This window comes from Martes martes (genome assembly GCF_963455335.1).
Source record: "Martes martes genome assembly, chromosome: 6".
Lineage (NCBI taxonomy): Eukaryota > Metazoa > Chordata > Mammalia > Carnivora > Mustelidae > Martes > Martes martes.
In genome coordinates, this window is record NC_137893.1 from 134956225 (window position 1) to 134982600 (window position 26376).

A 26376-nucleotide genomic window follows, 5' to 3' on the forward strand; every position below is an offset into this window, starting at 1 on the left:
CTGGCCTCCCTGCCTCCGGTGCCCACCGGCCCCCAGGCTCTCCTGCCCTATCACGGATGGGTCTTCCAAACCCAGGGCTCACAGGGTCCCTCCCCACCACCTGAGAGGCCTCTGCTCCGCGGGTCAGCGATGTTCTGTGTCCCAGCTTTGTCGCCGACCGTCGCTCCGCACGCCAGCCTAACTCAGGTCCCCCCCAGGCCCCCTCCCTGGACACGCCATGCCCACCAGCTCATGCTGCCCCCTCCCCCCCCCCCCACTAAAGCTTTGCTCCAATGTCAGGGCTTCTGTAAGGATCCCCTCCAGGCCCCGACACCCCGGCCCCTCCCCTCCCAGGCTTCTCACTCGGTACCACAGCCTGTCCCCAAGGGACCAGGGTCTCACTGAGGACAAGACCCCCACTCGCTCTCCTTCTAACACTCGAAATAAACGGCTGCCGCACCATAGCGGAGGCCAACTTCGGGAATCCTGGTGGGCCTCCCTAGAGGCCGCAGGCCCCTGGCACCCGAAGGAGAGTTTTCCAAGGAGAGAGGAAGCGATCACCCCTCAGGCCAGCACCAGAATCTGCCTTAGGTTTCGTTCTCCGCCTTCTGAGGCGATGGGCCCCAAGGATGCCCGTGTCTGTGGGTGACGAGGACGTCAGTGGCAATGAGTCACACGAACCCGGGGGCACCGCATGTCCCTTTGAGCTCGTCAGGCTTGAAGTTGAGAGGCAGCCTGAAGTAGTGTGAGAGGCCACATGGCAGGTTTAAATTATGACTCTGACAGTTTTCATTTTGTTCTGGGTTTTGGGTGGGTTTTTTTTTTTTTTTTAAAGTCATCTGTACAACCAGTGTGGGGCTTGAACTCACAACCCTGAGATCAAGAGTCACACGCTCTACTGACTGAGCCAGCCAGGTGCTCCAATTTTGTTCTGTTTTTGTAGAACGTCTACTTTTGATTTCCCAACATAACAATGGCTCAGCAGGGTAGGCAGGTTACGTCAGATCCCCGCCCCCGACACAGGCAACCTCTTTTGTTAAAAGTACAAATTTCTGTTGTATGTCAGACATCTCACATAATTCTTACCACCACACTCCGAGGAACTGAATTATCTTCACTTACAGATAGAAAAACAGAGAGGTTGAGTAACTTGTCCAGTGGTACACAGCTAGGAACGGCAGAGTCAGACCCCAAGCCAACCATTAGGGCTATTAAGTGGCTGTGCCGCCTCTCAGCTGACAAGCTGAGGGTGGCCTGCTGTGCCCCCGGGGGTGTGTTGGTGACTCATCATGTCATCCCTGGCACGCGCAGATGGTATAGGGGGCACATGGTGGCATTGCTCCAAGGGGTGGGAAGGCTAATCCTCTGCCCTCTGGCTTTCTTGGTGGAGGCTGAGCCTGGCTTCTGTGTTGTGGGGGCAGACTGGACTCTGGGGCAAGGCGGAGTGATGGAGAAGGAGCCTTCTTTCTCTCGGAAGTCAGAGGGAAGGAATTCGGGGTGCGGGAGAGAGAGCACCCAGGCGTCCTGACGAAGGGGAAAGTAACAGCCACTCACCGATGCAGCTGGAAGGAAACAGCGGCTGAAGGAGAAATGGGCAATGTGGGGGCAGAGGCCGGAAGGTCTGAGCTGACAGGAATGGAAAGACAACGGGGGCGGGGGGAGCTGCTCTGGCTCTTAGCCAACCCATCTACACTGGAGGGATCACAGCAGTGGGAGCTGACTCAGGAGACCCAGGGCAGTTCAGAGGGCACAGTGGCGAGGGTCTGCGCAGGACTGGGCCTGGCCAGGGTGGGGGGGGGGGTGGGGGGGGCAGATGTCTCCCATCTCCTCTGAACTGGGGCATCCTTCTCCTTCCCCTGTGGCTCTCAAGCACACACAGACAAAACAAGAAAGAAACAAGATACAAAACAAACTGAGGGTTGCTGGGGGGAGGTGGGGAGGGAGAGGGGGTTGGGGTTATGGACACTGGGCAGGGTATGTGTTATGGTGAGTGCTGTGAAGTGTGTAAACTTGGCAATTCACAGACCTGTACCCCTGGGGCTAATAATACATTATATGTTTATAAAAAAAATTTAAAAATTAAAAAAAAAGAAAGAAAGAAATAAGAAAATGCTCCCAGCAGCCTGGGGCCCCCTATTTCCAATGGGGTGAGGAGGGGGGCTTGATAATTTGTTCCCGGCTTCTGAATATCCTGAATTAGGGCCCTTCCTAGAATTTTCTATCCCTCTTTTAACCCCTCCCATCAAAGCCCAAATGAATTGGTAGAACATGCCCAGTCACTTCTGTCCTCCTCACAAACCCATGGGCTGCGAGCTTTCCACCCAGCTCACCCCCAGTCCCGTCAGGAGCAAAGGCCTGGGAGAAAAGTAAAATGGGCTGTGGCATGCCCTGCCAAACCCATCCTCAGTCAAGGTTGACGCTTATTACTGGAGTTTTTGGAGTCAGAGAGAGAGAGAGAGAGAGAGGGAGGAAGGAATCACCTCTTCTCCCAACCTTCGCCGGGTCCCATAATTTTCCCAGCTGGGCCTTGAGGTCCGCGAAATCACGGGTCTTTGGAAATTCCAACTCCTAGAATTTAAACAAATTCTGTCCTCCTCGAACATAATCACTAGCTCTGTGATCCACATACAACAAAAATAACCCACAAGCCCACACCTGATGGTGAACCCTCTGCACCCCAATTCCCACTGCCCTCTTCCTCTGGGCCAGTACGGCTGTCTGGACAGAGGAGGGCAAAGCAAAGTGCCTCGTGTTCGGGTCACAGAGACCATCTGAGGAGCTCAGCACGTCTGTGAAGATGCGCCGGCAAGATTTCATTAAGCAGAAAGCATCTCCCTTTTCAAACCGTCAAGTCACACGAGTGAGCAGTTAAGCAACTGTAAGGCAAGAAGGGAAGGGTTTCTTAAGGGGCATTTAAAAATGCAGAGCACCATTATCTGTCACACAGCCCAGGGGACTCAATTAACTGCAGGCCCCAGGTCAGCCGTCACCCTGGCTTTCCAGAAAGGTGGAGTGGGGGTGGCAATCCCAGAGTCCAGCCTCCTCCCCGGGAAGAGATGTGGCATCAGAGGCCTGGGGGTATGGGGCAGGAGTGGGGGGAGGGAGGGGGCTCACTGCCATCCAGTTAGAGGTGGAGGCACGGCAGTACCCCAGGTCTGTCCTGCCTACCAAGGGAGCCACCAGCCAGACGCAGCTGCTTACATTTCATTTCATTAAAACGGAATCAAATATAAAATCCACTTCCTCATTTGCCTAGCCACATCTCACGTGCTCAAGAGACACACAGGGCCAGTGCTGGACGGTGCAGAACGGCACATTCCCATCCCTGCAGAAAGTTCTACGGGACAGTGAGGTTTCAGGTCCCAAGGCTCTCCGAGCTCTTTCCACCCCACCAGGGCGTGGATCTCACTTTCCCTGCAGGTATCCACCCACCAAGCATCGTGAAATCGGTTCCGTGGGACAGAGCCAGCTTTCCTTCTTCGCGATAAAATAGAAGACAGTTGAAAATATCATAGTGGGTCATTTGCCACTGAAATGTGGGCCATGCCAGGTCAGAACACCTTTTTGGTTTTATGTAATTTCGTTGGCACACATGCACGCATTATCTACATCTATGCATTTAGTTATATATCTGCTGGGCCATAATGTAAAATGTGTTCCCTCCTGTGGGTCCAAGTCAGAGAAAGTCAGACCCTCTCACTATAGTGTGATCCTGGTCTACAGATATTTGAACGCTTTTGCCCCCATGCATCTTCCCCTTTCCCAGATGACTCAAATCACAAGGCAGTGAGGCAGGGTGTCTGTTCCATAGCATCACACACAGGTTTTCCTCCAGACCCAATTTTTCCTGTTAATTGTATGTGTCAATTTGGCTAGGTCATGCTACCCAGCTACTTGGTCAAACAGTATTCTAGATATTTCTGTGAAAGTATTTTTTTTTTTAAGGTGAGATTAACATTTAAATCAGCAGACTCTGAGTAAAGCAGATTATGCTCCAGGATATTGGTGAGCCTCGTCTAATCAGTTGAAGGTCTCAACAGAAAAAGACTAATAATCTCCCCTAAAGAGGGAATTCAGCCAGCAGGCTGGCCTTTGAACTTGAGCTCAGCGTCAACTCTTCCCTGGATCTCCAGCCTGCTGTCCTGCCCTGCAGGTTTCAGACTTGTCAGCATCTGCCACTGCATAAAACAATTTCTAAAAATAAATGTCTCTCTTTATACATACACACGCCTCCCTGGTTCTGTTTCTCTAAGAAACAGAAATTTCCCTGACTAACACACACTCCTATTCCATCCAAAGAAAGCCTGGTCATTGTTCAAGGCTCTCTCAAATACTGTCTCCTCCGTGTAACACCCCTGATTTCCTCTGTTAGAATAATTGTTGCTTCTGCTGTGCGCATCTCAGGACTATATTGCTTGCGCTACATTTTTGCAGATTATTGTGCCTTTTGTGATGTTTAGATTCTAAACCTTGTTATGCAAAGCTTGGTCCATGTAAGGTGGCATCAGCATCGCCCAGAAACTTGTTAGAAATGCAGAATCTCAGACCCCACCCCACACCATAGATTCAGAATCTGCATTTTAACAAGGTGCTTGGGTGAGTCCTATCGCGTCAAAGTTTGAGAAGCACTGTTTTAAGCAAAGCTCCTTAACTGTGAGGAGCATTAAAAGTTACCATCCACAGAGACTCATGGAGTTGGTCTGGGGTACAGCCCGGGGCAGCATCAGGATGTTAAAACCTTCCCAGGGGTAGGGATTTCTGATGTGCAGCCAAGCTGGAGAACCACCCTAAACGTACCCCTCATTGTATAAGAGGAAGTGAGACAACAAAGTCAGGAGCCTGCGTCGGGCCACACAGTGAGTTAATATCAGGAACAGGACCCCACCAGGGTTTCCCGTGTCCCTGAAAATGTTAACGAAGGAGAAGAAAGATCCATGTACACTTTGGGCAAATTTAAAATGAAACCTGGGTCATCCAACACCCAGCTGACGAAGGACACTGTCATTACACCAAGTGTCTCCTTTGGAAAGAAGAACCGAAGGGATTCTCTATGAATTCAAAGAACCACTCAGCTTAGGTTAGCTCTCTGAAACCCTTCCCATTTATAATGACTGTCAAAAATGAAGCCAAGGGTAAAATTAGTGCTGGGAAAGACAGGAGCCACCCCCACTCCCTGGTCTAGGGTGACCCAAAAATGTCCACGCCAACACGCATCCTACCTCCACTGGCTCCTTTGTGTTGCGCCGGTCCCTGATCTCTGCTTACGTAACGCCTGTGACAGGTACAAGACGATGCTATTACCGTGCCTTCTTAGCTTTGTTGCCATATGGCATGGATTCCCTAACCTGAGTTAGGAAATAAACAGGCATTTCCCTGCAAGGCTCCCCCTGCATCTTATTTTTATGCTGACCTGGTCCTCTCAGTCCTCTGCCGGCATTCTGATCAGTGACAACAGGGTCCCCCCAAGTTCAGTCCCCTCACGTGCTCTCCGGGTAACGACCCACAGAGGGGCCCGTCTTGGGGGGATCCCGGCGTGGACACCAGCTACTCAAGTGTGACAAGGTGGCACTCTCTATTGCCAGCAGCCCCCCCCCCGCCCCCCTTTGGCCTCCTGTAAACTGTCCCCAGGACAATTTCTGGCATGGAGTTGGCAGGAATAAATATCCCTTTGACAGGAATGTCCCTACGGCTGCTGACAATGCAGTAGTTCTGTTTGGGCAAAACTGTATCTTTCCTTAGCGCGACGGAGCACAATCTGCTTAATGAGGCACCAGAGAGAAAGCTAACCCCAACGCATGCTGTGCGATAAATTTGTGCCCAGAAATTATACTGAACCCCACAGAACTACCAGCTTGGCAGCTGGTAGCCGCTACACATACAGATGTGTTCTCAGCAGTGACATTAGCAGGAAACACACACACATATACACACACACGCAGCTGGCAAGCAGCCTCCCCCTTAAACCATACCAGTCAATGCCACTTGGCCCCCAAAATGCATCTCCTCCCTTGCAGATAAAGGGAAAGCTGCTTCCTGGTACAAAGGAGAGCTATGTTTGTGTAATAGATTAAAAAATTTAAAAAATGGGGCACCTGGGTGGCTCAGTGGGTTAAACCTCTGCCTTCGGCTCAGGTCATGGTCTCAGCAGGGATCCTGCTTCCTCCTCTCTCTCTGCCTGCCTCTCTGCCTACTTGTGATCTCTGTCTGTCAAATAAATAAATAAAATCTTTTTAAAAAAAAATAAATAAATAAAAAATAAAAAAATTTAAAATGGTCGGGGCACCAGGGTGGCTCAGTTGGTTGGGCCACTGCCTTCGGCTTGGGTTAGGATCCCAGGGTCCTAGGATCGAGCCCGGCGTCGGGCTCCCTGCTCAGCGGAGAGCCAGCTTCTCTCTCTCCCTCTGCCTGCCTCTCTGCCTTATTTGCCTTCTCTATCTCTGTGTTAAATAAATAAAAACATTTAAATTAAAAAAAAAGTCAAGCTAATCAACAATCTGGCAGCAATAGTAATAAAACAAATGCTTAAAAATATTTAAGCAAACCAAATAATCTGGGCCCATGAGTGCCAAGCTTTTGCAGTGAGTTCCCAGAGCAGCCAGACAAGCTGGGAACCAGCAGGGACTCTTCTAAACCGAGCGTAGCGCCTGCATTTTACAGTTAAGGAAACGAAAGTCTAAGAGGTGAGGTCATTCGCCCAAGGTCACACAGCTAATTAGTTATGCTGTGGGGACAAGAACCACCTGTCCAGACTCCCAGGCCAACAGCCCTTCAGGTACACCCTACCACTGTCCCCCGCCGCCCAGAAAGAAGTTCCTGCAGATGGTGAGGACTGTTCTCAGCGTTAAGGGTTGTGAAACAGCTTCCCAGCACAGCTTTGGCCAAAAAGAAAACTTCCCGCAAAGCAATGGGGGACTACAAACATAGCAATGGCATGGCTCCTATGTCCTTTAGGAAGCCTGAAGCTAACAAGAGCGTCACCTGCCACGCCGGGGGCAAGTTCAGAAGGCAGAGGGAAATGATGGGACTGCACCAGGCCTGTGTTTGGGTTTCAGCTGTATACGGTCAGAGTACAAATCAATTACCCTGTAACCATAACCAGGAGGCTATGGCTTCTCCCCAAATTCATATCCATTTACTCCCTCTGCAAAACAGCAGAGCTCCTCGACCTTTATATATCCGCTTCCCTTCCTGGAAGACTGCTTTTCCCCTTTGGCCAAGGCTGCACTAATTTTTGCTTCGCCACAAATGTCTGCACGTGCCTGGGGACAGCTGTCCCAGATTCATCCAGATCGCAGGATGTAAGAACTGGAGAGTCACCTCAACCAAATGATTTTCCTCTGTGCTATTGTTTGTTTCTTAAAAAATTAATTTTTTTCCATTAAGATCAAATTTTTAAAAATAATCCTACAAGCCCATGAGAACCATCATTAGGATTTTGGCTTATTATCTACCAGACTTCAATTTTCTGGGGGTTGGGGGGTGTGTACGTGTGTGTGCTTTCAACAGGCCACCATCATGATATAGAAATATTTCTGTATCTTTCTTCTTTATCCATATCATAAAAAAATCCCCATAATGCTCAGACTTCCCATATGTAATTTCGATGTCTGTTTAGTATTTCATCAGCTGTATTTGCCATACTTCCCTGTCTCCCTGCTGTGGATTTAGGTTTGTTTCCAGTGTTTCAGTAACACAAATACGGCTTCACTAAACACTACTATATGTGCAGGTCTCTGCGTAGTTATTACTGGATGTTATTTCCGTAGGACAGTTTCCCAGAAGTCAACCTCCCATATTACTCACTGTTGGAGAAACTCAGGCCCCAAATGAGTCTATATCTGATAGGTTAAAAGGAACCCTCTCTGGAGACCGAGGTTTGATTAGCCGTGTGAACATCATGAAGCCACTCAGTTCCCCTGAGTCTCGGTTTCCCTTGGGCCTCAGGCGCTGGGTCCCCGCGAGGCCTGTCGCGGTGCTCTGCCTGCCTGGAGTGTTCCCCGTCTGCTGCTCCACAGAGCCTACCGCATCCAAATGTCACCGAGCCGGTCTCCTTCCTGCCTCTCTGCTTTTCACTGCAACTGCTCAGGAAAAGGACTTTGTCAAAGCCCATCAGAGGACCAGATTTGTTGGGAGTGCATGGGGGCTGGGCAGATCAAGTCCAAGGTGTGCAGAACGGGCCGTGGTATTGGCTGTTCCTCCCGCTGTGGTCCCTGGCACTGCTCTCTGAATCCAGGTCAGCCGTGGAATTACACAGACCTCGCTGCATACTTGGGGGTGGTGACAGGAGGGTACTGTGACAATAATAAACACATCCAGGCCGGGGTGTTTGGGGACATCCCAGAAGCCAGTGCGTGGGGGAGGGAGGCAGCCTGTGTCTCCTACTGGGGTTCTCCAGGACCGTAAAGAGGCCACCGTGTCTGTGACCACTGGTCACATCCCTAGTGGACGTCTGCAGGTAAAAACCCCGCCCTTGGCCCAGAGCAACCGGAACAAATGGAAAAATACAACAGTCTGGTTTTAATCTTATCCAAGACAACAGTGTGCCATTTATCATTGGCCTCTTTTAACAATGAATTATGATCGGTAGAGAAGGGGAGACGGTTCCAGAGTATTTCCTCTATCTTTCGGCACACAGCTCCTCCTGCTGTTGTCTCCTCCGTCTGTGAAATTAGACGGGAACTCCGATGTACTCATGTTGTCCCCCATTTCGTATCTGGTCTATGAAAATCATGCAGCCTTCGTGCATAAGGACCACAGACTTTGTAGCACATTGTGCTGGCAAACCTCCATCCAGGTCTGATTCCGCCGCTCAGCCAGGAGGACCTGACAAAGTCAGTGCATCAGAGGAGCGAGGACATCACTGCAAAGACCTACGGTGATTTTACTTACTACCAAGAAAGAAAGCCTCTGCCAATTTAAACTAGGACAGGCTAGCGACTGTAAGACATATCTCTATCGGAGCTGTTAAAGTGTGAGAAAATGTGCCTTAGAATCAATGATAAGGGCGCCTGGGTGGCTCAGTTGGTTAAGCCACTGCCTTTGGCTCAGGTCATGATCCTGGAGTCCCGGGATCGAGTCCCACATGGGACTCCCTGCTCAGCAGGGAGTCTGCTTCTCCCGCTGACCTCTCTCTTCTCATTCTCTCTCTCTCCCTCTCAAATAAATAAATAACATCTTTTAAAAAAAGAAAATCAGCGATAAGCAGGGGGCGCCTGGGTGGCTCCATTCACTAAGCATCTGTCCTCGACTCAGCTCATGATTGATCCCAGGCTCCTGGGATGGAACCCCAAGTTGGACTCCCTGCTCAGTGGGGAGTCTGCTGCTCCCTCTCTCTCTGCCCCTCTCCTCCTCATGCAAGCACTCTCTCTCTCTTAAATGAATAAGCAAAAAAATCTTAAAAAAAAAAAAAGAATCAATGCTCTGAGGGTTGCTGGGAGGGGAATGAGAGAGGAGGGAGAGGGCGGCTGGGTGATGGACCCTGGGGAGGGTATGGGCTATGGTGAGCGCTGGGAATTGTGTAAGACTGATGATTCACAGACCTGTACCCCTGAAGCAAATAATACATTATATGTTAATAATAAAAAAGAGACAAGAAAAAAATCAATGCTATGTGATATTTAACCTCTCTACAGTTATACCTCTCAGTTGTAAGACAAGGTGCTAAATGTCCACCTTGAAGTTTGGTTGTGAGGTGAGAATGAGAGGACATTGTACTGTGCCTAACTCCGGGCCTGGTATGTGGTGAGGGCTTGACCCAATGTCGGGTCCTCTTTCCATTTCAAAAGTGATGGGTACTGGGGCGCCTGGATGGCTCAGTGGGTCAAGCGTCTCACTCCTGATCTGGGCTCAAGTCTTGATCTCAGGGTCATGAGTTCGAACCCCACGCTGGGCTCCATGGGCATGGAGCCCGCTTAAAAAAAACAAAAACAAAAACAAAGGTAATAGGTCCCTATCCTGGAATTAAGAGGGGAAAAAAAAAAGTGGTGGGTTAAGTTACGGATAGATTACAAACTCTTTCACAGTAGGTACCCTACCTTACACATCTCTGACCTCTTCTCCCCGCCCCCCCACTGTCTAGAATACCGCCCTACACATTGCAGGCTCCCTGTAAATGGACGGTGACTACAACCGCTGAACCAGTTTGAAAACCCACGTCCGAGCAGGGGACTGCCGTCGGAAGACGCAGCCGATGTGACCCCACGGGCTGCCCCAGCACCCGGAAGCGACAAGCGCACCTGCCAGTGTCCTCGTCCTGAATGGGCTGCGGGGGCCGGAAGGGAGAAAAGCCAGTGTCAGCGGCTCAGGGGCGTCCCCGTGAACCACCCACGCAGGCAGGCTGTGATGCCCGCCCCCTCCCCCGTCGGGGAAGCACAAGCAGCCACGTCTCAGTCCCACAGACACAGCAGCTCGGAGGCAGCCCTGGGCCTCCCGGGGAAAGCCGGGCAGCCTCCGTGCCCTGATGCGAACGGCTGTGCATACTAAGTCAGGCGACGTCCCCAGGGGCTCTGCCCCTGTCCCCCAGGACTCTGAGAGCAGCACCGCGCGGAGTAAACAAATGTCCCACGTGGGCGGTGCTGGAAGGAGCAGACGTTGAGACAAACAGAACCATGTGGCATTATTTTTTTTTTCCCCTAAATGTGTGTACCTGCTGCTTTTTCCTCCTCGGGAGGGCCCCCGCTCGGCTGGAAAAGGGGAAGAGACGGAGCAGGGCAAAGAATCTCATTGTCCGCCGCCCACTTTTGATTATTCATGTTCACGCGGGAGAGGAGAGGCGCTGCCGAAGACAGACCTCGGGAACAACCTCCTCAAATCCCCACCTCGCCCTTGACCTCAGGCAGGCGCCATTCGGCGGAGGCGCACTGGGCATGCGCGGGGCCGCACCCTCACCAAGGCACACTCGCGCCCCCACCCCAGCTCGGATGAGCTGGGACCACCTCAGTCCGCAGTCCCAGGGCCCCCAAGCACTGCTCACACAAATGGGTATTGCTTTCACAAAGTGAATGGGACCTGGAGGGGGAGGGGAACCCCCTCCCCCGAATAACTAGAAAATCAGAATTATTTGTTGAGGCTTCATGGGTTAGGCCTCCTTCAACCTCCCCCCATGGATGCAGAGAAGGACAGGGGCAGTGGAGAGAGGAGGCAACCGGGCAGAAACCCCATCTCCCCCAGTATGTTGGCAGTAGAAGGGAAAGCAACCTTCCCGTGAGGTCGGGCTTCCTCCCCAAAGCCGACCCTCAGGAAGTCGCTGCAAGAGTGTTCTACGTTCTTGTGGGATTACAAAGCCTGCTGCGAGTCCCTTTTCTCCTGCCCTCCTGTGCTTCTCTCTGCTTTGAGCTCTTTACTGGCCAAAAGGAGGGAAAACCTCCCAAGGTCGCTGGGAGGGCTAAGGAAGTGTGTGCCGGGAGCCAAAAGCTGCATTCCTGCCCTGGCTTCACTCCAGCCTCATCAGTGCCATCTGCTGCCCAAAGCACCTGTGATGACCCCCAGGTGGGCAGGGGTATCATTTACCTGCTTCCTCACTGCCAAGCTCTAATGGGGATTTCAGGAAACTTTCCACAGCCAGCATGTGTCTTCCTTGTTAGAGTCCTTACTAATAAATAGAGAAGGTCATGCCCATACCTTATTAAGCTGCTACTAATTACTCATGAGAGTCATTATCCACTGTAGACTATCATCCCATTCCTGGGAGAAAAGAAAACGCGCCTAAAAGTTTGGATGTCTTAAGAATCCACATCTGGGGCGCTTGGGTGGCTCAGCCAGTTAAGCGTCGAACTCTTGGTTTCAGCTTGGGTCGTGATCTCAGGGTCCTGGGATCAAGCCCTGCATCAGGCTCCACACTCAGCCCGACATCTGCTTGAGGATTCTCTCCTTTTCCTGCTGCCCCCCCCTCAAGTGCTCTCTCTCTCTCTAAATAAATAAATAAAATCTTTAAAAAGAAGAAGAAGAAGAAGAAGAATCCACATGTAGATCAAGCATAAATGAGTGCTATGTTCATGGCTGAATCCCCAGTCTGGGGATCAGCACCACCTGCTAGAACTTTCTGCAAAGTTCTAGCAGACTAGAACTTTCTGTAATGAGGGATATGTTCTGTGAGGCACCGTCCAACCTGAAAGCCACCAGCCAGCCACGTGTGAACTTTAAGCACTTGAAATGTGGCCAGGGCATCTGAGGAACTTCATGAATTGCTTATCTTAGTTCTTTGTGTGTGTAAATGTAAAGAGCCACACGCAAGAGTATAGCTAACGGCTACTCGATCGCAAAGCACGGAACTAGACAGTGCCTGGTGTATGGATGGTGCTCAGTCAGTTATCTGGTCACGGGAAGAGTGAACGCAGTGAGTAGTTCGCCACAGCAAGGACAGCGAGAAGCAGGATTCTCGATTTTAGTGGGCACTCACTTTAAACAAAACCCTGTTCAAGTTGACAGACTCCTGAGTCCGGTACTTTGATTAACTCTGCTTTACAGAGGAAGAAACTGAGGTTCAGAAGAGTTAAGTGGAGGGTCCGCGGCCACACAGAATGTGGCAAGACCGGGACCCAGCTCCAAGTAGAGCGACCAGGCAGCCTCTTCAAACCGGTCAACTTTGCCACTGATGAAAAAAAGCGTTCAGGAGCGTCACTTTACTACAGGGTGACACCGAATTCAACAGGGATCTTTTCCTTTTGAAATAAAGCAATGAAGATACGGTGTGTCACCAAGGGCGATGTTTGACTCTTTCCTAAGATTTTTTTTTTCCCCATTTATTTGAGAGAGACAGAGAGCAAGTGCAGGGGTAGCGGAAGAGCGACAGAATCTCAAGCAGACTCCATACTGTACGTGGATCTCGATGCAGGGCTCGATCTCACAACCCTGAGATCATGACCTGAGCTGAAACCAGGAGTCAGACGCTTAACTGACTGAGCTACCCAGGGGCCCCTGTGGAGACGTTTTAGACGTCTAGCTCACGCAATCACCCCACAAGGCTCTGGTGACCAACTCCTGGATGCCAGGACAAGAGCTAACCATCCATCCCACCACTGCGGCCTTTCCCTAAAACCATCTCCCCGGACAGCTGGCTACCCTGCGGGAGCCTCACAACCATGGCAGCTCTGGCCTCCTGATGCCGACAAGTGCCTCCACACATCAAGCACTGAGTGTCCTTCTCTAAGGAGATCCTCTTATCCTTTCTCATGCAATGAATCACAGCCCCATTCCGGAACTGACCCTTGTACCATAAGAGGTTCCACTGTATCACATGGGGACGCGAGTTTCCAAGTTTCCATTGCCATCGGACACAAGCACAAAACCAGGAACTGAGCAGGCTCCCCCTCTCCTCAGCTGACCCCACTCTCCACCACAGCATGGCCCCCAGTCCCTCACACAGGGAGCTTTTGTCTTTACAATGTCTCTCGCTGAATGGATTTTTGCAGCTCTTTTCACACCCTATAAGGTGGCCATTTGTGCTCCTCTCAAGGGGGTTCTTTCCAATGATCCTGCAAGCTGTTTCCCTCACCTACCCCAGAGCTGTGTCATCTGTGACTATCGCCGTTTGGAATTGAGGGGAGAGAAGGATTTAAGTGGAATTTACTGCTAATGGCATGGGGGGTGATCTGCTGGCAAAATAATAATAATAATAATTATTATTATTATTATTATTCTAGATAAGAACAAATTTCTTTTTAATTTTGGACTTTTTTAAAGATTTTATTTATTTATTTGACAAACAGAGATCACAAGTAGGCAGAGAGGCAGGCAGAGAGAGAGGAGGAAGCAGGCTCCCCGCTGAGCAAAGAGCCCGATGCGGGGCTCGATCCCAGGACCCTGGGATCATGACCTGAGCCGAAGGCAGAGGCTTTAACCCACTGAGCCACCCAGGTGCCCCTAAATTTTAGACATTCTTAAACCACTCTTTGTCCTAAGTGGTCAGTCATAGGATACACAATTTTCCTCAAAGTGTTGCTCCAGAACCAAGTGATTCCTTGAAAAGGGCTTTATATCCTAGAACTTTCTGTATCTTCCTTTACAATTATGTAACTCTGACCCCCGCACACCCACCTTCTGGATTTAGTAGAAGCCCCACCTCCTCCAGAAGGTCTTCCTGGACCATCTGGCCCTCAGGAATTCCTCTTTCCTCTGCCGTCGGGCAGGATCCATTATCTGCAAGGCCACCTCCTCAGGGACGCCTGCTGCCCGAGGAGCAGAGCCCCTGGGGACCAGCGTGGCCTTTCCTTACAGGCCCTGCGCATTTTATCTCTAACCTCAAACTCAAGCTCCCCACTCAGTGAAACAAAGGCTCAGCAGTGAACTTTTAAACCAGCCTCTAGATCCAGCCCTCCTAGAAGACAACATGGCGATAATTCACCACCTATTACAGGGCGACCCTGCCAGATCTCACTTCTGTGCAAGTCTCCCATTCACACATATAACACTTTTTGTGAGGGGAATTCTCTGTCTTGTTGCTGGATTTTTTGGTTTGTTTATTCAGGGTTTTTTTTGTTTTCTGTTTTTTTCTCCTTCATTTTAGTACCTGTGTGGATTGGCATGGGGAAGCTACCCAGGTGACGGACCCTTATTCCAATACTGATATTTTGCGGCTATACAATTGCCATAAGCAAATCCTTCCTGGCCTCACAATATCACGATTCACTCTGTACTTAATCATATACTTCACTGCGTTGTTGTGTGTTTGCATAGGCTTATCTCTTGTCAAGAACAAAGACCGTATCTTACTATCTGGGGCATTGCTACCACAGCTAACAGTGCTATAGGCATTCAAACACGTTAATTAAAAATAAATGAGGAAGAGACACATTCTCTGGACACTGGGCAGAATAAGTGACCGAAGGATCCTGGACCACCTCGGATAATCTTCAAACTGGAAATGTCCCCAAAAGACCGTTCAGCGCATCATCAGGGCCCACGGCAACGCTGGGGTCCCGGGCATCAGTATCCGCTCACATGGCCGTCTCGCTTTTCTACATAATGAACCATTTCAGTGAATATTTGGCAAAGCTAATTTTACTTGGGCTGGAGATTTGTTCAGCTGCATCTAGTTCCAAAATCAAAAACAAAGGGAAGTATTTGAAAACCCAACAGTCTACCCCTAACTTAACACTACAACAAAAATCACAAAACCAATGCTTACGAGTCCGTAACAGGAAGAGAACCCAATTTAAAATTGCTCGAGAAACAGAAAGACCTATGACCGGCTAAGAAGCATACAGTAAGGTGCTCTACATCGTTAGTTCTTAGGGAAATGCAAACCAAAATCATACTGAGATCGCACCACACACTAACTATAATACTGGCTGTACTCAAAAAGGCTGACAATGGGGCAGGTGGGTGGCTCAGTCGGTTGAGCATCTGCCTTCAGCTCAGGTCATGATCTCAGGGGCCTGGGACTGTGTCCCATGTTGGGATCCCTGCTCAGCGTGGAGTCTCCCTCTCCCTCTGCCCCTCCCACACCTCCCACCCATGTTCTCTCTGTGTGTCTCAAATAAATAAAATCTTAAAAAAAAAAATTTAAAAAGGTTGACAATACCAAGTGTTGGTGATGGTGTAGAGAAATTAGAATATTCCTCCTACATTGGAGTGCCTGGGTGGCTCAGTCATTAAGGGTCTGCCTTCGGCTCAGGTCATGATCCCAGGGTCCTGGGATCAAGCCCCATATCGGGCTCCCTGCTCAGCAGGAGGCCTGCTTCTCCCTCTCCCACTCCCCCTGCTTGTGTTCCATCTCTCACTGTGTCTCCCTCTGTCAAATAAATAAAGAAAATCTTTAAAAATAAAAAATAAGTAAAAATAATAGACTATTCCTACATAGGTGGTAGGAATATATAATGGCACAGCTACTTCAAACAATTTTTTTCATTTATTAGAGAGAGAGAGAGGGAGTGCACGAGTGGAGGGAGGGGCAGAGAGAGAGGAAGAGTCTCAAGCAGATTTGGCACTGATCTTGACCCTGAGATCACAACCTGAGCTGAAACCAAGAGTTGGACAGGTACAGCTGCTTCAGAAAGCAGTTTGGCAGTTAGTTAAAAGGTAAATATAGGTATATACTACAACCCATCGATTCCGTTCTTAGAGATCTATCCTCGAGAAGTGAAAGCCTGGGTCTACAAAAGACTTGGGGGTAAATGTTCACAGCAGCATTATCCATTACATTAAAAACTGGAAACAATACAAACACCAAGCGAAATGGTGAACAGATAAACAAATTGTGGTATATCCATACAACAGAATATTATTTGGCAATAAAAAAGGAGTGGCTTTCTGACAGATGCAGCAATGTGGATGAATATCAAAAACATGCTAAGTGAAGGGCGCCTGGGTGGCTCAGTTGGTTAAGTGTCTGCCCTGGACTCAAGTCATGATCTCAGGGTCTTGGGATCGAGCCCTGCACTGGGTTCCTCGCTCAGTGGGAAGCCTGCCTCTCCCTCTCCCTCTGCCTGCTATTCCCTCTGCTTGTGTTCTCACTGTCAAATAAATAAAATCTTAAAAAAAAAATGCTAAGTGAAAGAAGCCAGACACAAAAGACTACATGTTATAGGATTTCATTTATATGAGATTTCTAGAAAAAGCAAAATGATAGGGATAGATCACATGCATGGTTGCCTGGGGCTTGGGACAGGAATGGGGGCTAGTTGCAAACTGACAGAAAGAAATTCTTGGGGATGTTGGGAGTATCCTAAAACTTTCTACAAGACTATATACATTTACTAGAAGTTAGTGAATCTCAAAGGGGAAACCTTATGCTATATCACGTTTATCTTAATAAAGCAAAAAAGCAATGCAAAAACTACACACCAACTTAATTGGGGCTTCAAAACTCTATGGCTTCAGTTTATAGATATGATGCTAGCTAAAAGAGCTTTTCGGTACCATAAAACCTATTATAGTTGGAAATTAGAAGTTTTACAATCAAGTCATATCATTTTAATGGAAAGTTATTTTTTCTGAATTTTTTAAAATAATCCACAGGGCATTAATAATTCTCAAGGTAAGTCTAAACTCCAAGGAGTCCCAGCTTGCTTAAACCTGAGAAGCCAGCTTCCCCAAAGCCCTGTTGACAGATGCCAAATGGGTCAGGGTAGAGGGTCCATGTGGGTCTTGGCAATGGAGATTTGAAAGCCTTTTCGCCCCAACAGCCCCCCCTTGGTTGAGTCTGAACCCAAAAGATTTTTTTTTGGCTTCAAGGTCTTCCTGCTTTAGAGGAAGATGCTCAAAAAGTACTCTCCTAGGGACCCACATTCACCAGCTGGGCTCAAGGGAGCAGCTTCCACACCAACGAGACTTGCCAGACCCACGCTCGGGTGACACGCCTGTCGGGTCCATCACCTCCCAGCTTGCCTGGCTGGGCAGACTTGATCCAGGCAAAACATGGATTCATCAAGGTTCTCCAGAGAAAATGAACCAGTAATGGGGTTGAGGGGAATGTGTGGGGAGAGGGAGAGCGAGAGAAAGTGGGAGAGAAAAAGGAGGTAAGGGGGAAGGATGGGAGGAAGAGGGGGCAGATGGGGAGACAGAGAGAAGGGGGAGGGAGGGAGAAAGTGGGAAAGGGAGGAGAAGAGGGGAGCAGAAGAGGAGAGGGAAGGAGGAGGAGGGGTGAGGGGGTGGGGGAGAGGGCAGAGGGGGAAATGGGAAGGGGGGAGGCTGAGGGAGAGGGGGAAGGGGAGATGGAGGAGAGGAGGAGGGAGTGGGAGAGAGACTGTGGGTGGGCAAGTGAGAGCAAGGTAGGTTTCTTTTTAAGGAATTGGCTCACGCAATTATGGGGCCCCCGGCAAGTCTAAGATTTGCAAGGCAGGCCAGCAGGCTGGAGACCTAGGGAAGGGTTCATGTTGCAGTTTCCAGTGCGAAGCGATCTGAAGGTAGAAACTCCTCTTCCCGGGACCTCAGTCTTTCTCTTGACTCCTGACACCGTGGAGGCCCTACCCTAACACGCACACCACGGGTCTCTGCCTCACCTCGGTCCTCAGCGGGCAAAGGCCAGGCAGGAGCGGCTGGACCATAGAACCACCCCACAAAGCCCACAAAGTTATGTTTATCTGCTCTCCCATCCCATATTTTACCAACACATACATCCTAAATGTAATAATAATGACGACAAGGCGGGCATCGGTTTATCGTCCCATACATCTGCTCTTTCCACTGTTTTACCACAGCCTTTATAAAAGCGGCGAAATGCCAAGTGTGTATTTGAAGACAGGATATAAAGAACCTACAAAGTCAAGAACGGTCTGCATTTGCAAAATCTTCAACCCAGTCTGTGGCCTTGGCATTAGCGCCTTCTGGGAGTGGGGCACTCCTAAGCCCTGCCTCCCCCTTTCCCTCCAGTACAGGGTCCCCATGGCGTTTCATGATGAACCCCCCACGTTACCAGATAACCTCCAAGAAGACTGAGCCGAGAGAAAGCATCAGACATAAGCATGGACAACCGGGAGCGGGGGCTGGGCGGGGGGGCTCTAAACCCGTAATATTTGTATTTGGGAGTTCTGTCCCGCACCCAGGCCCTGGTCTAAAGAAGGATGGGGGATGAGGCCCACACACGGAGTTCAGAGTTTGCAGGCACGTGCTGAGGCCTCCGCTACGTCCCTGCCCCTGAGCTCCGCGGAAGGCCCTGCATCCTTCCCACAGGTAATGGTACATCCTCACAGCAACACGGCGTGCTCCTGGGAACACCGTCAGCGCCTTCCAGATCCTGGACCCAGGAAGCAAGTAAACCCCACATGTGAAGATTGGCTTAGGCGCATTCCCTTTAAAAAATAAAAATTTCTGGAAAAGGGGCATGTGGGTGGCTCAGTGGGTTAAGCATCCAACTCTTGGTTTCGGCTCAGGTCATGATCTCAGGGTCGTGGGATCGAGCCCCATGTCAGGCGGGAAGCTGCTTAAGACTCTCTCCCCCTCTGTCCCTCTCCCCCTCCCCTTATTCTCTCTAAATAAAGAAATCTTTTAATAAATAAATAAATACATAAGAATTTTAAAAACCTTTCGGGGTGCCTGGATGGCTCAGTGGGTTGGGCCTCTGCCTTCGGCTCAGGTCAGAATCTCAAGGTCCTGGGATCGGGCTCTCTGCTCAGCAGGGAGCCTGCTTCCCTTCCTCTCTGCCTGCTTCTCTGCCTACTTGTGATCTCTGTCTGTCAAACAAATAAGTAAAATCTTTAAAAAATAAGAATTTTTAAAAACGTTTCAACTGTATTTTCTGAATCTGGCAGAAGGGAATCATGTCTAATAAATACAAAAGCCAAATCTTCAAAAGTACCATTTGGAACAGGCGGAAGAATTGACCACCTTGAGGTCAAATAGAATGATATTTATTGAACTTACACAGATAGCTGGGGGGGGGGTGTTGGTGGCTAAGTCTTTACATACCCCCTCTGATTTCAACTGTCATACCAACCTTGTGTCATAGTATCTTTAACTCCATTTTATTGATCAGAAGACTGAGACTCAGCAGATGATTATACAGTTGTGATCTGCCAACCTTTTCTATCATCAGCAGGTCTGTCAATCACAACGTCTACCATGATGGGCCATGGCAGCCCTCAATCAATATATGTAACTAATTGCCAGTGTATTTCTTTCTTGGTGAAACCCTTAAAACATGCTATTTACTTCCACCATTTTTTTTTTAAGAGAGCAAGCATGAGCATGAGCTCAAGCAGGGAAAGAGGCAAAGGCAGAGGGAGAAGCAGGCTCCCCGCTGAGCAGGGAGCCCGATGTGGTGCTAGATCCCATGGCCCTGAGATCATGACCTGCACCAAAGGCCAATGTTTAACCAACTGGGCCACCCAGGTGCCCCTACTTCCACTTTTTTTTTTTTTTTTTTGGTTCTTCCCCAGTTTCAGGATCAAAATGACCAATCTCTTCATACAGCTTCTTCTCACTCATACATTTTCAAAGCCAGATATCATCAGCAAAATAATCACTCAACTGCACCTAATTTCAGTTAGATGAAATGAGATTGGTGATGCTTGACTTTTCCTAACAGTACAGTCATCTCTGCCATTTACATAATGCCCCAGGGCTTCCTCAACCCTACTCCAAGCTGATAGACCAAAACCATTTCACTCAGTGCTCAGTGGCAGAAACCCGGAGAGAAAAACGCAATTCCCTCTTCCACACAGTCTTGTGCAGCCAATGTTCAACGAAACTCTCTACAGCCTTATTCCCCATCCCAAAGGAGCCTGCCCTCCCATGGAGAGGCTTCCCCCAGAGTCTGCACTACAGTCTCCAAAAACTGGGGCAGGGAACATGAAAACAGACGTCGTCACATCACACACTAAAGCCAACAGATTATTTTAACAGCCAGGTTAATTATTCACAGCAGGGTTGGTCTTGTTTTCTCAAAGGCGGAGAGCCATCACATCTCTGTGTCTGGCCGCCACCGCAGGCACATCACCTGGGAGCTAGAGAGAAATTCTAAACCCTGCGTCCCACCCTGGAATCAGCATTTTGACAAGATCTCCCCAACCCTCCCCACCCCGTCACTCCCCAGGGGGCGGAGGGGGTGAGCCCGAGTGTGAATGTCTGGGAGGCACTGGGCTACTGCAGGCAGGACAAAATGTTACTGATTGATGGACTCATCCTGTTGATAATCTTTTACCTTCCCCAAGCATTCATTCATTCATTCATTGGAAAGGCATTCATTCGTCATTTAGCAAATATTTATAGTGTGCCTACTGGGTGACTCAGCGCCTGGCACTGTCTAGGGGAGATAAGGCCACCCTAGTGAGCAAAGCAGGCACAGGCCCTACTTCAAAGAACTTTCTTTCCAGTTGGGGAGAGAAATAGCAAATAAGGGAGCAAGCAAACAAATGAAAAGAGGTCATCACTAACAGCGACGGCGCTACCAAGAATATGAAGCCACTGAGAGCTTCTGCGCAGGAAAGGACACAGAACCACATACGTGTTTGTATGCCACTCACCTGCTGTATAGAGACTAGACTGGATAAGGGACAAGAGTGGACCTAGGGAGGCAGCGAGCAGCTAGCTCACTGCACAGTCTAGGTGCTGGAGGACAAATCAGACATGGGATTTGACTGACCCCTCACCCCCAAGGCTGGCTGGGAACTGTGCTGCACCAGAAACAGAGGTGAGTGAGCCCATCCTGGCTGCCTTCAGGCACGGGGCAATCAAGGGGCTTGCAGAGCGAGGCACACGAGGAAACCGACAAACAGCAGTGTCATTTCAGGGGCCGGTCCATTTGGCAACATCTTTGTTAAAGGAAATGAGCACATACTTTTTGACCAGCAGCTCACATATTTACCCTACAAGCACACTGGTGTGTGTGCAAAGGGAAATAGGTTCTAGGTTATTCATTACACATTTGTAGAAGCAAAACACTGGGAACAACCTAAATGCTGAGTAATAGGGAACTGGTTAAGTCAATTTTGATTTATCCACATAATGAAATACTACACAGCAAAAAAATAACATGGATACTTCCCTATGCTGTTTTTTTTTACATGCATATAGATGTGTATGTGAGCGTATACATAAATTCTTCTCAAGATAATACTGTTGCAGGACAAAAGCAAGCTATGTAACAGTGTGTATGAGATGTTACCAACTGTGTCAAAAAGATTTAAAAAACACGCAGACACCTATTTGCTAACACATACCTAGCAAAACCTTCCAAGGTTGACATTAAAAAAGCAAATAAAACAAGAACAAAAGAACAACCTGGGACTGCCTCTAGTTGAAGAGCAGGGACTGGGGGACACTTATCCCTCACTGTACGCTTTTATAGTATTTACCATTCGTAACACGTGGATATAGAACCTATTCCACATAACTAAGTGAAATTTAAATTTTACCCAAATGCACTAAAATAGGTTCAAGAAAAGGTGGGAGCAGCCTTTGTTGCTGCGAGCCCAGCAGGGTATGTGAGGGGCAAGACTGGGAAAGGGGAGACTTCAGGGAGGAGGCAACCCTGAGGCCAAGTCTTGCAGGATGGACAGGCATCCATCACAAACCCAAGGCAGAAGGTTCCAGACAGAGGCATGGACCTATAATCAAACAGGGTCCGTCTGAGGACATACCAGGAGTTCTGGGGTTAGCTGAAGCCATTAGGGTTCCAGAACCGCCAGCAGGACAGAAGCCTGGGCAAGGCTCATCACAGGCCAGCCCTTGCCAGTCAAGCCAAGAAGTTGAGACTCTTCCTAGAAGCGACGAAAGTGGGCGCGCAGTGACACGATCGAGCCTGCGGTTCTTCAAGGAAAGGCTGGCAGTGGTGTGGGAGTTGGAGGGAGGCGGCAGTGTGGAGGGGCAGACGGGAACCTCGCTCAGAGACCTAGGTAGGGGTCTCATTCCTTCTACGGAGGAAGCGATGATGGAGAAAAAGGAACAGAGTCAAGAGAGAACAGATTCCACGCGTGGGGTAAACAGGAACAAAGGAGAACGCAACGATCTCATGCGAGCTACTTGGATCTGACAGAAGGAACTGAGGCCAAGAAGCAAGTTTAGGGGATAGAAGAGGAAGAAAAGAGGCAGAAGGGTGGGTTCAAATCCCCAACTGTCCGTGCCTGAGCACGGCCGCTCAGCTCTCTGAATTCTAGTTTGCCGCATTTGTAAAACGGGGCTAACATCTACGCTAGGGGCCTATCCTCACAGTGAAGGGGAGTGTTTTATACATGGCACCTGCCACATTGCCCCGTATGCGGTAACATTGTGCAAAAGGACTGCAGAAAGTCTCTACAACAGAGAAATGCCTAGTTCGCCAAAGGACGGATCTCAAGGGAATTTTTAGAAATTCAAGGAGGATGTCTATGATTCTACTGACTCCAAGTGTTATTCCTCCGTGGTCCCCAGACCGTCCCTCACCTTGACATACCAGAGACCTGTCATGAGTGTGGATGGAGGGCCTCAGATCACTTGCCATCACTGGGCAAGCACCTCAAAGGCCAGGCTTTGGCCAAAAGAAGGACACTTCACCGGGGCCAGTCAACACTGGCTTGTTTCAATGCCAGGCAAACACCACCATCTAGAAACCCCCAACGGCCAAACCAGCTCTGTAACTGTTCGGGTGTTTCACTTCCTGTGTTGTGTGTGTGTGTTGGACCTCTAACCATGACAGCAAAGCACACCAAGACGAACCCCCAGCTGCACACTTGCAGATACAATGTGAAAGAGAGGGACCTCTGGGCATTTTCCAGTGAAGACAATTGGGGAATGAGACAAAGCCCAGCCACATCTAAATTCAATGCCCCCCCCCCCAGCATTCTCTAGAATCACAAAGTATCTCAAATTACCTGCAAAATCAGGTTAAAAAAAAAAAAAAAGCCCAAGACTTACTACAAAAATATAAACAAAACCCTAGTCTTTAGTCATGATTATTAAACTAGGTCTATTTCTGAAGACCCTTGCTTGGTTTTCAAGAGGTAACTCATGTTAATCTTGTCAAGGAAAAAGAAAGTCATAGGGATTTTTGAAAATAAGAACAGAAGTATCCAGAAATGTATTTTTTGTGCCACTTCTCTCCAACCCAGAGCCCCCAGATGCTTTCTTGGCTGAAATACAAGAGATGGTCAGAAAATAGGGACATCCTTGTTCTCCAAATGGTCACTCTCCTGGAGATAGGCCTTATGGGTGCTGACCTACAGGACTGTGCTGCCACAGTGGGGAAAAGCAGTGTTACAAGGTCTTTCTGATATGACCAGTCATTGGCTCTCTATAGAAACAGAGCTCAGGACAGACCTGTTGGATACAAAGTGTTCTAATAGATTTATGCTATTTGGTGGTTATAAGCTATCTGATAATGCACAGATCTCCTGTAAGCACCAAGGTGAGCAACCTAATACATAAGATTACATCGAACAGGAAAGTCAGAACCCAATGCCGTTCAATTCAAGACCAAAGAAAGTAAGCCACAAAGGTCAGAAACTTAATGAAATTAACATGAAAACAAACAGACAGCCTTGGGCAGCCTCTTAGGAATTCTATCAGAAGTACCCGCTCAGAGTCAGGAGCAGAATGGCCTGATAAAAAGTGGTTTTCTAGGAAGAAAGAGTTCTATCTTCTGGTCCTAGATCTCTGAAGATAGAATTAACATATATGTACATTTCACCTATCCTAAATTCATGCCAGTTTTAAAAAATAAAACATGCCTTCCAAGATGACATAAATTACCATTGACTGGCTTGAGTACGGTCCCTACTTGTGCCCTGTAACTCTTCTTTAATGTCGTGTCCTGTGCCATAAGCTCTGTCCCTTTCTTCATCAATAAAAATTCCAGCTTTCTAGGGTGGGTGTTCCATTTCCCGGGAGAGTAAGGAGTGAACAGTATTCCTGGGCCTGTCTTAGGTACGTACAAGAACTGCTGGTGGACAAACTATGCACTCCTGTTTCCTCTGGGCAGGGCAGGGACACCGAAGCTCCTGAGTGCTGAGTGTTCAGACCGCTTGGGTTTGATGGGGGGACCGGATGGCGAGGGGGCGGTGAAATCATTCCCAACCTGCTTGTCAACCTCAGGCCTGGGAACTTTCCTGACGGTTATTAAGGAGGGACTACAGCATGCTCCCACGTGAAACTGGCTGCGTAGGGCCTTTTCCCACACAAAACATCCCTGCCTCCGCAACTAGTGCGCCCATCCCCCCCAAATTGAAGAGCTATCACTTCAAACCCACGCAGAAGACAATTCCCCAATTCCCGAGCTGCCACATCCGACAGTTCAATCCCCCTGGTGGTTCTGTCAAACCGGTGGGTCCCGGACTCAGGACCCCCCTGGAAGTCGTCCCCCACCCCCGTCCAGCCACTCCCGCCATCCTCGCTTACGGCGAAGGCGGAATCACCCCAGTGGAACGTCACATTCTAATCTCACACCAAACTAAGAGCGGTGAGAAGCAAACCCGCCTAGCAGGGCGCCACAGCTGCTACCCGTCAGGTAGTCCACCGCCCCCAGGAAAATCCGCCACACGTGCGGGGCCCCTTATTCGGGCGTTCCTGAGCCGCGCACTCGCCTCTCGCAGGCGCGCGCCCACGCACACACTCGGGGCACTACAGGCACAGCTGCGGACTTAGTTTTCTCTTCCTGAGAGCAGCTCCTGCCCAGTCCTCAGCAGCGGATCCGCCTCGTCGCCAGCCCCGGAACACACGCCTCCTCCAGCCTCCGCGCCACGCACGTGGGAAGGCGCGTCCAGGTGGTGCCAGAAGGGAGGAGAGAAGCGCAGAGGCAGGGAAGGCCGGGGATGAGGAAGGAGGGAGCTCCGAGTGGCATGTGGCATCTCAGGTCCCCGGGCCGGCGTAGATGCCTCGTAAGCCTCTGGGATGCAGAGGGGGCGAGGGCAGAAAAGCAGCATGGGAGGGAAGGAGCTGGAAGGGAGAGGGAAGGGGGTCGCTCACCCAGGGTTTTGACAGCGATCTGCCTGGTGAGGGGCGGCGGCAGGTTGATGCACACCAAGTCCACGTCCTGATGCAGCAGCACCTCGTCGATGCGGCTGGTGTAGAAGGGGACGCTCATCTCCTTGGCCAGCTCCTCCGCTTCCTCTTGCGTGCGGCCCCACAGCGCCTTCACCGCGAAGCCCTCATCTTTCAGCAGCGGGATGATGACACGGGCCGTGAGGCTGGTGCCGAACACGCCCACCCCGGGAAGCATGGCTGCTCTGGTCCGCCGGGTTCTGCTTTAGCTCAGATCTCCAATCGAACACGCTCACACACACCCCTCTAGCCAGTCCTGCACCCGGCTCGCCCCGGTGCGCCAGCCGCCCGTGCCCCGGGCAAGGCGCCCGGGTGCCGAGAGCGCACAGAGCTGCGGGCGGAGCAGGCTCGGGGCGCCTCAGTACGGCGTCTGCTGCAGTGTCCGCCACGCGGGGCTCTCGTCTCTCCCGGGGGCGGCGGCAGGGACCCCCCCGGGGCGCCCGAGGCCCCGAAGCCCCGCGGAGCCCCGGCTCAGGCAGCACCCCCGCCGCAGCGCCGGCCGGCTCCGCGAGCCCCGCCGCTGCCGCCCCATGGCCGGCTCATCCCCGCGTCCGCGCCTCCGCAGCTCCGGCGACCCGCTCTCTCCCGCGTGGTTTCCGCAGCCGGCGACTCGCACGCACGAGCCTCTACAGCCTGCCCGAGCACCGACCCGCGCGGCTGCGGGGTCCCCTTTCTCGCCCGCCCTCGGCTCGGAATGAAATAATCCAGCGGCCGCCAGGAGGCCGGCTAAGCATGCGGCTCGGAGGGCGCCGGGCGCGGATCTCGAGCTGCAGCGCGGCGCGGGCGGCCACGACCCGGCGCCAGCCTCCTCATTCTGCTGCCATGTTCGCTCGCGGCGCGGCTCGGGCGGCCTCGGCCCCAGGCCGGCTCGGGCTCCGGGATCCCGCGGGGACGAGGGCGGAGTTGGGGAGTTTGGCTGTCAGCAGCCTGGGTGGTGCCGCACCGCCCCCGCCGCAGCGCCGCGCGCCATTGGCCGCCGCGCGCCGCCCCCGCCCCGCCGCCGCGGGC

The 26376-nt window shown here is 50.6% G+C and overlaps 1 protein-coding gene across 1 annotated transcript in view; it reads right to left on the minus strand.

Annotated features, from left to right (window-relative positions):
* Positions 1-26058, minus strand: part of GFOD1 (Gfo/Idh/MocA-like oxidoreductase domain containing 1) — a 109757-nt gene extending 83699 nt beyond the window's left edge. Inside the window, exon 1 of the mRNA XM_080806819.1 lies at positions 25294-26058. Within this exon, the coding sequence (XP_080662945.1) occupies positions 25294-25546 (253 nt within the window). The 5' untranslated portion in view covers positions 25547-26058. The remainder of the gene's footprint in view (positions 1-25293) is intronic.
* Between the last annotated feature and the right edge of the window lie 318 nt (positions 26059-26376).